Here is a 12,829-nt window from a genome sequence, read left to right as displayed (position 1 = left end):
ATAAATAAAAGGCGGAAAATGTCATTTGACGCCTTAACACTGGAACACCATTAAAATGAAAATATGACTTCATCAAAAGTAATATATGTATATATTGACTAAATTATATATATATATATAGCCCCTGGCTTCTCCCAAAATATAAAATAATGTGCAATATAAAACTAAAGTTATGATATATCACTAAATGCCCTGTGTTGGGACATGATCAATATACAATGAAATAAACGAAAATATCTAGAATTAAATATTGATAAATACATAAAAGTAACATGTAGATGGTATAAAATATATCCCCTGGTATCAGAAAAATAACCCGACGAAATCCATTAATATCATGTCAGAAGTGTCAAAGCATTGTAAAATGAGGAACTGACGAAAAAAATAATTACCCCAAAATTTGGTAACGTCACAACTGTTAAAACGGACCTAGCCACAAGTAAATTCGGGATCACTAAGATATAATAAAAAAGTAAATGACATGGCTCCAATGACGTTAAGATCATTAATTACGAAAGATACATAAAAATGGATGAATAAATCAAGGCGACATAGTGACGCACTGTTAACGCTCACTAGTCAAGGTTGGTTTGCGCTTGCATACGCCTGACGTATAGCATAAATAAACAGTTAAAATGAAGTTCCAAATTAGTAATAGGATAACGGTAACGGGAAAATGGGACAAAAATATTTCATGAAATTTTGGTTCGTTCGCGATTGACTGATTTAATTTCTCCATGGCCAGTCGAAAGTCAGTCCAATCAGGAAGAATTACATTTGAAAAATTTACAGAGGTATTAAAAAGTGGAGAAATTGCTCGAATAGCTATTTCTGTATCTAAAACTCTACGAGTGTGGATGATTTCATCATCAAAAATCAATTAATCAAAATTCTTATAATTACAGAAAAAGGATGTTCCTTCAGACACTGTTATTGTTTTGTGTGTATTTAAATTGCCGTTTAAAGTTTGTGATTGGAGGAATTTGCCTGTGCCGGAAACTATCACTCCTGTTCGAGTGCAAACTTTCGTGAGGTGGCCCCCGACGTTGGATTTTATTTCTGTGGAGCAGGAAATAGTGGAATTATGAAATAGAATATTTGTTAAGCATTTTATATTATCGTGAATTGAAAGTTCCGTATGAATACAAACGTAAATAAAGGAATTAAATTTACAATGACTATCAAAAATTTCCACGATTTGGGTTTGACCATTATGTTCCATTTTATATGATAATTGGGGAACCTTAACCCGGAACCATTTATTATCAACAAAAGTGCCAACATTTATAGTCCGATAAACGGGAGAAAAAGCGTTACGAAGTAAATTGGGAGTTTCTAACAAAATATGAAAAGAATGAGTGGATAAGTCATAATTGACAAGGTAGACATTTGTTAAAGCGTAAAAGAGACCAAGATCTGTCATATACAAGGTGTCCTTAAAGTCAGAATGAAGACTGAGAAAAACACGGAGCCAATCGGGAGAAATCATATGATAAGACAGTTTATTCATCGATAGATCGGTTACCATAAAATCAATACGGGTAAATAATTCTGAAGCGTGCAAAAGTGCCATTAGGTGCCTTTCTTCCGTATAGATGTCACAAAATTTCGAAACTAAATCCGCTTTAAGAGCAATAAGAGAACGTTTGAAGATTACCAAAATGTTATTAACAACTCGGAAAGTCTGGATTTCGTCTTTCTTCATTTCCTGTAATTCTGCCTGAATCTGATCTTGATTATGTTTTAGAGCTTGAACAGAAGAGCTAAGGTGATGAATTGAAAAGGAGTTATAAATTGAAAGGCCTGCCGAAAATAAATTCATTAAATTAAAAAAAATCGATCTTTCCCTCGAGTGCTCCCAGACACATTTTTCCACACCCCATGGCAATTCGGCCAGCTATTGCTGGTTTTAAAACGACAAGGGAGGCAAAGTGAAATTTCGCGTAAGTATTGCTGAATACGATCATGGGTATCATTTTGAATAGCTGACCACTTAACACAGTCTGAGTGGTTATCAGTCCGAATGTTAATATCAATATGAATATTGGCAGTTGTATATATGTAATCGGAACTGTGAACCATAAGACCTTGTTGTTCGTAAAATAAGCCCAACCCACTTACAAAAATATCCTCATTTTCATTTGCGACTGTATATTGAAAGGTGGGAAGGGTTGTCAGGAATAGAAAGACACACCTCCAATAAAATTGCGCGATGTCAGCCATGCTTGGTATCTGAAAGGGAGAGAAAAAAAATGTTTGTGACGTGAACAAATTGATCTAAATAAACTGAAAAAATGAAAAAAAAAAAACCGGTATAGAATACTAACAAATCACATTCCTTTCGTATGATATTACTTCAACTAAAGTCTATGACGTGTGGGAGATTAAAATATAAACACAATTACTCGCTATTACCTACTTTACGAAGATTAACATGAAATTAATCTGTAAGAAGTAATTAAATTTCATTCGGGAAACTTTTGAAAATTCTGAAGAAACGAGGAAAAAAAATCGCATAAATAAGCGCCCTTGAAGAGGCTATTGTTCACACCTCATTTGGAGGCTAGGAATTTCATTGCTGAAACCACCTGAGTGTAAAGTTCATCCACAACAAAGAAAGGTGTCATCAAATTCTCTCTCTCCGAGACTGAAATAAGATATGTTTCTTCCGCTAACCCGAATGTGGAGTAGAAACTGCGCACCGAAGTGGCCTCGACGAAGATAACTGCGAGGGAAATGCAATTCAGCATAAAGCAGGAACTCGAGGAGTCTAGCTAAAGACATCTTTTCAACTCTACTGGATGTGTGATCTGAGTTGGGGGGGAAAAAAAGGGGGAAGGGGGAAAAGTATATGGTGGCCGTTCTGGATGGGCGGAGCCCCACGTTAGTGATGACCAATAACAGGAACGTGTTCTTTCTCTGTGAGGAAACACGACGATAGAAACTTATGACTGGTAACGAGGGAGGCGGTGCCAAGGAGCAAATAGGAAGAGGAAAAGAGTACCTTTCATGAACTTTTGGTTCTTGATGTACCTGGATTTCATCGAGACAGAACCAAAGAAAAATAAAAAAGGGGAGATGTTTGCTGGGCGCCCCAGGCTAGTAGGAACTCGGTTGCATAACGGCTAGGGGAGTGCGTGGAAAAGCAGCTTGATTATATGTCGTCATAAAACATGTTTTGAATGAAAGGGACAATTGGTTCAGAGTGGGGCTGGGGGTCGTCGGTTCGAGACACATCTACGTTTTGTGTTTTCACCGTAACTCCTTTAACTCTTTTTTATTTTAACAGGATTAGTTTGAACAGAGCGAGATGAGGTGTTAACATCATCTAACTTTAATGGATTAAGAGTTTGACATGCAACATTAAATGTATCTAGACGGACGGGGGGGATTTCAAGTGGGATAATTACGTTTGGAGTATCTGCTTGGTCATAAAAGGGGTCTTGAAAGGTAAAAACTGACGCAAGATTTCGACATGTAACGGGTTGGGTGGGACCACTGTGCCAAGAGTCGCTATCCGACTGGGATATATTTAAAAATTGTACACTTGAAGACATATTTACTCGTTCCATTTCCCTTGGGCAATTATTTTCCAAAACTTTTAACTTTTTACATCTTCGCTGACAACAAATGAAGGCAATAATTAACATACAAATAAAAACTAGTGTTAACGTAATTACTGAACAAATGATGTACGGGGATTGGAAGGATCTTATGACCACTTCCTTGAAGGATAGGGAATTGACATGAGAGATAAATGCAATTAAAATTAATAAATATAGGAAAAACTGCATCTTGTTGAAATATGTAGCAATTATTGAACCTAAACTTGCTAAAATGACCACAACTGTTATTTTTAGTTATTATTGAAAATAAATGAATTGCTTTTCGGCCAATAAATATCAAATCAATAAATTTGATAAATCACATATTTTTACACAAAATAAATTTAACTTAAAATTTTCTCGGGTATTTTAGTTAGTTTTTAGAAACAATGCAATTAGTGCAATGTAAATAGGAATTATTCAAGGAGGGGTCAAGAAGATAAAGTCAAACTGTCGGCCAGGAATAATTTTAACTGAAAATAGATAAAAAAATATCTCGTCAAACGTATGAAACTTCACACCTTGCTTATTATTAGCACAAATTACATGGTCTAAATGAGAACTTGGTTCTCTGCTTCATTTTAGTCGGCTTACGCAGACTTCTTTCTTTATTTAAGGCTAAATGTCATGGGGACATTAACATTTCTTACGTTATTAACTATAATAACGGGTCTTTTCACATACTACCGGTAGGTTTAATGTACACAATAGAAAAGACAAATATACACTAGATAACGCTTGTGCCGCACTTTCGTTGCTTTAATTAACTAAGTGAGCTCACTGACAACATATTTAATTCTTTTTATAACTCATGCATGGATGGAAAAAAATGCACATATATTTCAGAGCGTGTTTATAAATAACTTCATATATAAAACATGCAATTGCCTAACAAAATAGTTTTACTTCTACAAGAAAACAACAATGGTGCGTACATTAGGTTTTATACGTTTGGCGAGAAAACGAATTGACGTATTGATACTTTTAGGGAAATGGAACGAAAAATAAAATTAAAATAAAATATAAAAATTATAAAAATAAGGTCCACACAGAAAGTAAACAATTACGACATGTGCTTTGGGCTACGTATGGGCAGTTACTGGTTCGAAATCTTCCTCTTGAAGAGATACGATATTCGTTTCTTCCTCACCCCCTGAAGGGCGGTGATAGCATTTTAACCTTTGTACAGCCACTAAATCGGACACAATCTTGCCGCGCTTATTTTCATATTCCACTAAATAGGCATTGCTATTTTCCTTTCTTACTATTACCGTGGGCCCAAAATAAACACCTGAAAAGCACTTAGCCATTTTTGCCTTCTGAGTGGGGTTATATAATAATACCAATTCACCAGGAGCGTAACTTGTTGCTTGATGACGTCTGTCATAATACTTCTTTTGGGACTCAAATCGTTTACTTGAGCTGCGTCTCGTGCCTTGTTTAGCCTTTCAAGTTTGTCTGTGTTCGCACTATTTTCGCAGGGATCTGCGTGAAGCATACTTTCCCAGGGCAAATGGGCTTCGAACCCATGCATGAGGTAAAACAGACTAAAACGACTGGAGTCGCCGCGTGTAACATTATACGTAAACACAGCTGGTTGTAGATAGGTAATCCAGTCATCATGTTTCGGGGTTACAAAATGCTTAATTATACTTTGCAAAATACCGATACCTCGTTCCTCTAAACCGGAAGTATTATGGTGATACGCAGTTACAAATTTAAACTGAATACCGAGTTTAGCACTAAGCTCTAAATACAGAGGAATTAAATGAGCCACCCCTATCACTGTTGAGAGTTTTCGGACAACCAAATCTTAATATTAAGTGCTCGTAGAGAAAGTTAGCAGCCGTTTGAGCAGTGGTATCGACCACAGGAGCAGCAATCATATATCGGGTACCAAAATCCATGCATGATAAAATGTATTTACATTTATTTGGGCCACTGGGAGGGAATGGTCCCGCGAAATCTATAGCTAGGCGTTCAAAAGGGCGACAGCTTGGAAAGGTCTGGAGTTCACCTTGTGGCTGCCCTGTAGGGCGCTTGTTTGTTTGACAAGATAGGCACTGGCGACATTTGTCCTGTATAAAATGTTTCATATAGGGAAAATATATGCGATTGAGCGCATTGTAATATGTTTTAGTAAACCCTAAATGACCACCACCACACGGGTGAGAATGTAATTGTTCAACTACAGTATGACGTAAGGACTTAGGTATACAAAGTAATTTCTTACTTCCCCCACCCATCTTATGGTTCCTGTATAAAAGACCATTTTCCAGCTCATAATAAAAAGCCTGTCTTTCGAAGGGGGGTTGGGCGTCATCTGCCCCCTCCAAAACTTTTATGATTTCTGAAAAAAATGAGTCGTCGCGCTGGTGTTTTCCCACATCTATTGATTCATCCTGGAGGAGAAATATACGAGGTTCGCCCAATTCTGGCGATTCGTCGTCCGGGGGGTTGGTTGATTCCCTGCTAATAGCGTCGGAAATATTTTGTGTAGATTTACAATGAACGACCGTGAAGTCGTATGAATCAAACTCTGCACTCCACCGCGAGAGCTTCGAACTCAAATTACGGGTGGTACGCAAATAACTGACTGCTTTATTATCTGTTACAATTTCGAAATGTTTCCCAATTAAATAAAACCTAAAGGTTTTGAGAGCATACAGAACCGCTGATAGTTCTAGTTCCATGATGGACAATTTTTCTTCCCCTTTTTTGAGTGTTCGACTTGCATATGCTACAGGAAGGAAATCATTATTTGCATTTGGCTGTGTTAAAATAGCACCAAGGCCTTTCAGACTTGCATCACAGTAGACGCGTGTTTCTTTAGAAGGGTCATAGGGTAGCAAAACTGGGGCAGTTATTAAAGCGTGTTTTAAGTTTGTAAAAGCTGTTTCTTGGTCCTCCCCCCATACAAATTTTTTGCCTTTGCCCAAAAGGGACTGGAGAGGTTGGGCCTTCTCTGAAAAGGATGGGACGTATCTACGGACATATGAACATAAACCTAAAAATCGTTTAACTTGTTTTGTGGTGGAGGGGGTGCGGTAAGTCTTAATGGAAGAAATAATACGGTCACTCAAGCGTAGGCCATAACACCCCACCAAATGTCCAAGGGCGAGTATCTCAAAATAACCAAATTTACATTTGTGTGGAGAAATTTTCAAGCCAGCGTTTTGTAGACACTGAAACAATTTTTCCAGTGTTGTCAACATTTCATTAAAGGTATGGCCCCAGGTAAATAAATCATCCATATAGAAGGCGAAGTTATCACTTTGCATTCCGCTACAAGCCAATTGAAGTGTTCGATTCATCGCTGCTGGCGAAGTAATATGACCCTGACTTAAAACATTAAATTCAAAATGACCTAGGTTGGGAATAGAGAAGGCTGTGTACTCTTTACTGTCTTCTGTTAATGGTATCTGAAAGAATCCTGAACGTAAATCGGCACTAGAATAGTACTGCTTTCCCCCCATATCGTGCAAGATAGACTGAATGGAAGGCATGGCCATCGCATCGAACACAGAGCGTTTATTCAAAAAGCGACCGTCTTGAATAAAACGGTAACTTCCGTCACGCTTTTTCACAAGAATAACTGGTGAGTTATAAGGACTTGTACTATCCCGGATTATTCCCTGTTTTTTCAAAGTCTCAATTTGTTTCTTGATCTCTGTTCGCAAATGTACCGAGATCGGATATTGCTGCTTATGGAACGGAGTAGGATCAGAAAGCTTTATCCTGTGTTTATAATTGGTGGCAAGGCCCATGTCATTCTCGGACCAACTGAAAACATTTTTGTATTTTAACAAAAGCTCTAAAAGTTGATTTTTCTCATGTTCCTCCAATTGAGGATTAATGTCAAATTTGGATATATCCACTTGTGGGATATCGTCGTTTTCTGATTCTTCCTTTGTTAAATTAACTGTTACAGAACTATTTTCCTGATCCACCGTTGCCAACTCACAAGATTCTGCACCACCAATCCGAGTACCTTTGCGAATTACAATTCTATAATTCAAAGGGTTGGATACCCAAACAAGTTGTGTAGCAGGGTTGAGTATCGACCTTGGTACCATTATGCCAGATTTAGCCTGAAAATTTGCATCCGGCTCAAGTAAAGTTAAATTTTGATTTGCTGTATTGACTAATTTTAAAGGGATGCACAAATGTGATCTTGGTTTCACAACAATTCATTTAGAAGCCACATATTCAGGTTCAACAGTATGTACCAGCAAACCTGCCAACTTAACGGAAACATCAAAAGCTTTCTTCGAATCAAACCGAATGCGGTTGCGTGGGGGGAGTGCCAAATCTGCTCAAAGCCAATTTATTGCTTTCAAAATCTAAAGTTGCATTTTGGGCTTTGAGAAAATCATTACCAAGGATGGTATTATGACCAAAATCTTGTATCACCCTGAAGGTGTGCCTAAATGTAAAGCCATTTAGAGAAAAATCTAAAAGTACAATTTCTTTAATTGTTAAACAATTATTCGTGACACCTTTAACTATTGTGTTGATTTTAAACCTTCTAGCATGGGCAGGAATACCCTTATCACTTGTTACACTTATTTGGCTCCCACAATCGACAATAAACCTTTGACGTTCCCCATTTACATTGGCATGTACATAAATGAGGTCTTCAGACGGGAAAGTAGAGACTAAAATCTTTTTACCGCCCGCAGGTATGTCTCCATTACTTGCGGTTAATTGGTGTTTAAATCTTCTGGATTTTGAAGACAAAATTCTTGGTGGTGATTAGGAAAACCACATTTATAACAAAGTTGTTGGCCACGCCGGTCACCTTGATCGGGACGACTGCGGGGGGCTGGTGAACCTCGCCCCCGGCCACACTGAAAATTGGAACGATTCTGAAACCGGCCATTGTTTGAACGGTAGCTTCTACTTCCCCTGCCCTGAAAGCTTCGTCTGTTGTTTGAACCACGATTGTGATTAAAATTACCCCTTTGATAATTTTGGTCTACAGTTTGAAAATTTTCGTGATCGTGTGACTGTATAACTTCCTCGACTTTTAACGCTAGGTTGCTAACCTGCTTAGCCAAAGCTTCTACAGCGGACGGTTCTGAAGTTGGGAGAGACGTTTGTTGTCTTTTGACAAGGTCCAATTCAGCTTGCAAGGCTTGCAACTGATTAGTCATGTCTTGATTAGCCCGAGGTGCTGATTCCGGAGCAACCGCCGTAGTGCTAACTACGGGGTTCTGGTGAGGAATGCGCAACTCAGCAGGAGACGGAAAAAGAGTTTCCTTTTGAGCCGAATGCAAGAGCTCTTGCACCGTTCTACGGCGCATAAGGAACTTTGCTTTTTCATATTCCTTGAGGTCTTTCAAAAGCTCCGGAACTGAATTATATTGTTTTTTGTATATCTCCCTGATAAATTCCGGTTGAAGACCTGCGTTTATGTATTTGAGCTGCTTATTCACAGCCATGTTAGGGTCCATCTTAAACAAGAGGGTCTGCTTGTCCCTAACATAAGAGGATACCGGTTCATCGTCCCTGTGGGACCGATATCTGATCTGCTCCTCGATCTGCAGCTGATCAAGGGAGCCTGTGAATTCTTCAATAAGTTTTTTCTTGACGTCCTCATAGCTGACTATTTTGACGCCTGGTTGCTGGCTAATTGCATTAAACCAGCGGAGGGCTGGCCCACATAACAACGCCGGGAATAATTGCCGTTTTTTCGTCTCGTCCCAATTGTTCAGAATCGCCGCACTTTCGAAACGATCTATGAATTTAGTAACATCCTCCCCCGAGGCACCCTGAAACTGAATGCTCTCGAACAGGAAGGGATGAACAAAAGGTAGTTGAGTCATGGTGGGTGGGTCCACAAGAACTGTGGGACGATTATCAATTTGAAAGTGAGCCTGCGCGACTTCTAGTTAATGGAGGACTTCTGATTGGGGTGGATGAGGCACAAGGTAGGCCCTCCACATCAAAAGACGGACCAACAGCATTATTGGCGAGAATGATAAGCCTATCCAGTGTGGTATCAAGCTCGTCCTCCAACTCAATAAATGACATAAGGCATTACTAACAATGGTGGCGTACCTTATTTAAAAAAATTAACCCCCCATTAGGAAAAAATTCCGCGAAGAAACAAGTCTAACATGATATTAATGCATTTCAATTTTCATTTATTTCAGAGTGAAATAAATGGAAAAATTCCGCAACCTACCCTTTCAATTTTCATGTCTGTTTAGGAAAACAAGGCATGACGCTTTCATTTCCAAAAGAACCACGTTGCTCTAATTTTTCATCACATTTCCGTAAAAATGGATGAAAAACCCACGCATCTCAAACCACGTAGCGTTCCTCTGAACGCGGGGATCTTAAATAGGGATGTACTATTAGTACTAGTTGATGGTAGAGACAGCCCTGAATGGGCAGGTACAAATATCTAACTATTCATTATAATAGACTCATGATTTGTTTCTAGACTGAAGTGAGCAATGCAAATGGCAGAATGGGTGTAGACTAGCTTACCCTGTTCGGTTTAGAAATAAGACCAGTAGCTCCTGCTTCTCCGATGATTCCAGATTAAAAGACCTCGTGTCGCTCTCATGCGCACCTATTTAAACCCTCGCTTGGCCTCTCGTCACCTCTTGCCAAAGGCCAGTGTTCTTACCATTTCCTGTAGAAAGCTTATCCATCACATTTCTTGAGCAAGGAGCTGACAAGGTCTGCCAGGGTCAATATTTCTTAATCGAACAGGGTATGGTACGATATATCGTTTGAAAGCTTAAATCCTGCAGTTTCTGAATATGGCAACATTCAAGATTGCGACACTAATGTGAAATGCGGTTGAAATAAGCTCATCACAAAATGAAGGAACATTGTGATTTTTATGGTATTTTGGATGAAAGAAAAGATAGGGAAAAAGAAAACAACAATTAGAATGCATTAGTGCCCAAATAATATTATATAAATGGAGTGTGTAAATATCTTAATGGAAGAAAGCTTGTGTTGCTAACTGCTAGTTTGAGTGTCTTGAATGTGCCTCCTATGAATGTTACGTTAGTCATGGAAAAAGTATATATTTTGAAGTTTTTTTTAGAAAAAGTACAGAGGAAATGAGCAAAACCATGTATAAATGTTTAAAGGTTATCTCCACAATTTTTCACTTTGTAACGTAATGTTCTGCAACACCAAGAAAAAGCTGTGTCTTGGCCTTGTGCTTTTCCCTTCATCCACATTCATCCTAATTGTCAAAATTAGTCTTAGAAGGGAGACTGAAAATGATAGTGATTGGCGTATCTTCTTTTACAACAACCAAATCTGCATGGGTTGATGTAGGGGAGAAAGAAACTTCCATTGTTGCACTTTCATATGCATTATTCAGCAGAAAAGTAATTAATGCTGAGTGGATGCTGATACTGGTGGTATCGGTATCAGAAAGAAAATATTGATTGAAATTTATTTACTGATACCTGCCAATATTTTTCTGGCATTTTGGTCTTTTACAGACTCTGCAAAACTTCCATGAGACACTTTCAAAGAGTGTAATTGTCCTGGAAATGAAGCAAAATTCGAAATTTCTTTGTATTGTGCATCATTAGAGGTACATATTTTTGGTAAATAAAAAACAAAATTTCGGTACAAAAACAGAGTCGATTTCAGGTTCAAAAGCGGTAAATAAAATAAAATTTCGGTGTTATAGCAGTGAATAATCACATCAAAAGTGCTATATAAAATGACATTTTGGTTTTAAAATTGTGAATATATTTCTAAATTTGATTTAAAAACTGCACTTATTACACAAAATAAACTTACCCCTTCTAATAACACATTTATGTAGTTACCAGAGTATTCCTGGGTAAAACAGTCCATTTTTGCTTCTCAAATATTTACAGCAGAATTAATCAATTTTCCGTGAATTGCATAACTCACAGGATACTTCAGACTTCAGAAAGTGTTGCGTCGGTATATAAGTGGTAAATTTCGTGTTTTAGAGTATATTTCGCATTTTGCAGTTAATTTCGCATTATTTTGTGACAAAACTGGTTAGAAAAATGCACCTCTCACCTTTCAGAAACATTAAAAATGAACATTACAGCATGTTATTTCATATTTCGTGTTTTCGTCAAAAACGAAATTTGCATGCCTCGATGCATCATTCTTGTGTGAAAAAAATGAATTTTGTGATAACGTAACTGTAACATAAAATTTAATATTCTGATGTAATTCTTAAATATTTGAAGCAAAAATCCTGGTAAATTTATGCATAAAATTGAAGTGGAATGCTTGAAAACTAATATTAATCTATATTTTTACATATATGTAAATTTATATATATTTATATATTGTATAACTTTTAATTATTACAATTTTCAAGCAATGGTAGGAATCTGTGAGAGGATTGGTATCTGTTCAGAGTGTTATCAGCTCAGCCCTAAAAATAACATATTTTGTGAAATGTGCTGTTTCATGAGGTATGTTTTTAGAACATTTCTGAATCTGCTATCCAGTAGCATTACCACATAAATGATAATAGCTTGTTGAAAGTTAAGCTAAAGCAGGAAAGTTGAATGTGGAAATTATGTATTTGATAAATGAATCATGTGAAGTATAGAAAACTAAAATAATAGAAGGATATACTATTTTTTTCTTTTTCTCATTGCAGATTTCTCATTTGCCTTCTTCAGTGCGGGAATTAACTCATATTGTAGAATTCTACCTCTATGGTAATAAACTAGCTACATTACCTCCAGAACTTGGGTCCTTAGTAAATCTACAAACTTTGGCTTTGAGTGAAAACTCACTGACAAGCTTACCAGATACATTGGATAACTTGAAATCGTTGAAAGTCCTTGATCTCAGGCACAATAAGTTAAATGAGGTAGGTTATTGTTTGAAATTGCTTATCTGACATCATACACAATGTTTTTTTCGTAGTTAGCTGCTATGTAATGCAGTAATTTTTGAGTACATGAGTGCAGCATAAATTTGTCCTAATTTTCTACAACCACATTTTGGACAATAGGGCTGTTCAGGAAAAGCTATTTGCAGATGGCAACGTGTAATTTGTGTCCGTGAATTTATGGCGGGCATAATTTTTTATAAATAAATGCATGGAAATTTGATGCGAGATGTGATGTTATTGTACAGTGCCTTTCATGGCTGAGTCTTCTGCGGAGCGGCAGCAATTACACCGGGCAGCAAGAGTGTGTGTACCGGCAAACTGGATGCTACAGCCATGTAAATGGAACTCC

The 12,829-nt window shown here is 37.5% G+C and overlaps 1 protein-coding gene across 3 annotated transcripts in view; it reads left to right on the top strand.

The window, feature by feature from the left end:
* Positions 1-12,829, top strand: part of LOC145984188 (uncharacterized) — an 81,604-nt gene that overhangs the window by 30,695 nt on the left and 38,080 nt on the right. For all 3 annotated transcript variants that reach the window (XM_083117702.1, XM_083117703.1, XM_083117704.1), the window contains exon 5: positions 12,241-12,456. In XM_083117702.1, coding sequence (XP_082973828.1) covers positions 12,241-12,456 — 216 coding nt within the window. The remainder of the gene's footprint in view (positions 1-12,240; positions 12,457-12,829) is intronic.

The sequence above is a fragment of the Lepisma saccharinum genome, chromosome 2, assembly GCF_977018435.1.
Source record: "Lepisma saccharinum chromosome 2, izLepSacc3.1, whole genome shotgun sequence".
NCBI classification, from domain to species: Eukaryota; Metazoa; Arthropoda; class Insecta; order Zygentoma; family Lepismatidae; genus Lepisma; species Lepisma saccharinum.
The sequence above is the reverse complement of the archived record's forward strand: the minus strand, read 5'-3'. Positions and strand labels throughout refer to the sequence as shown.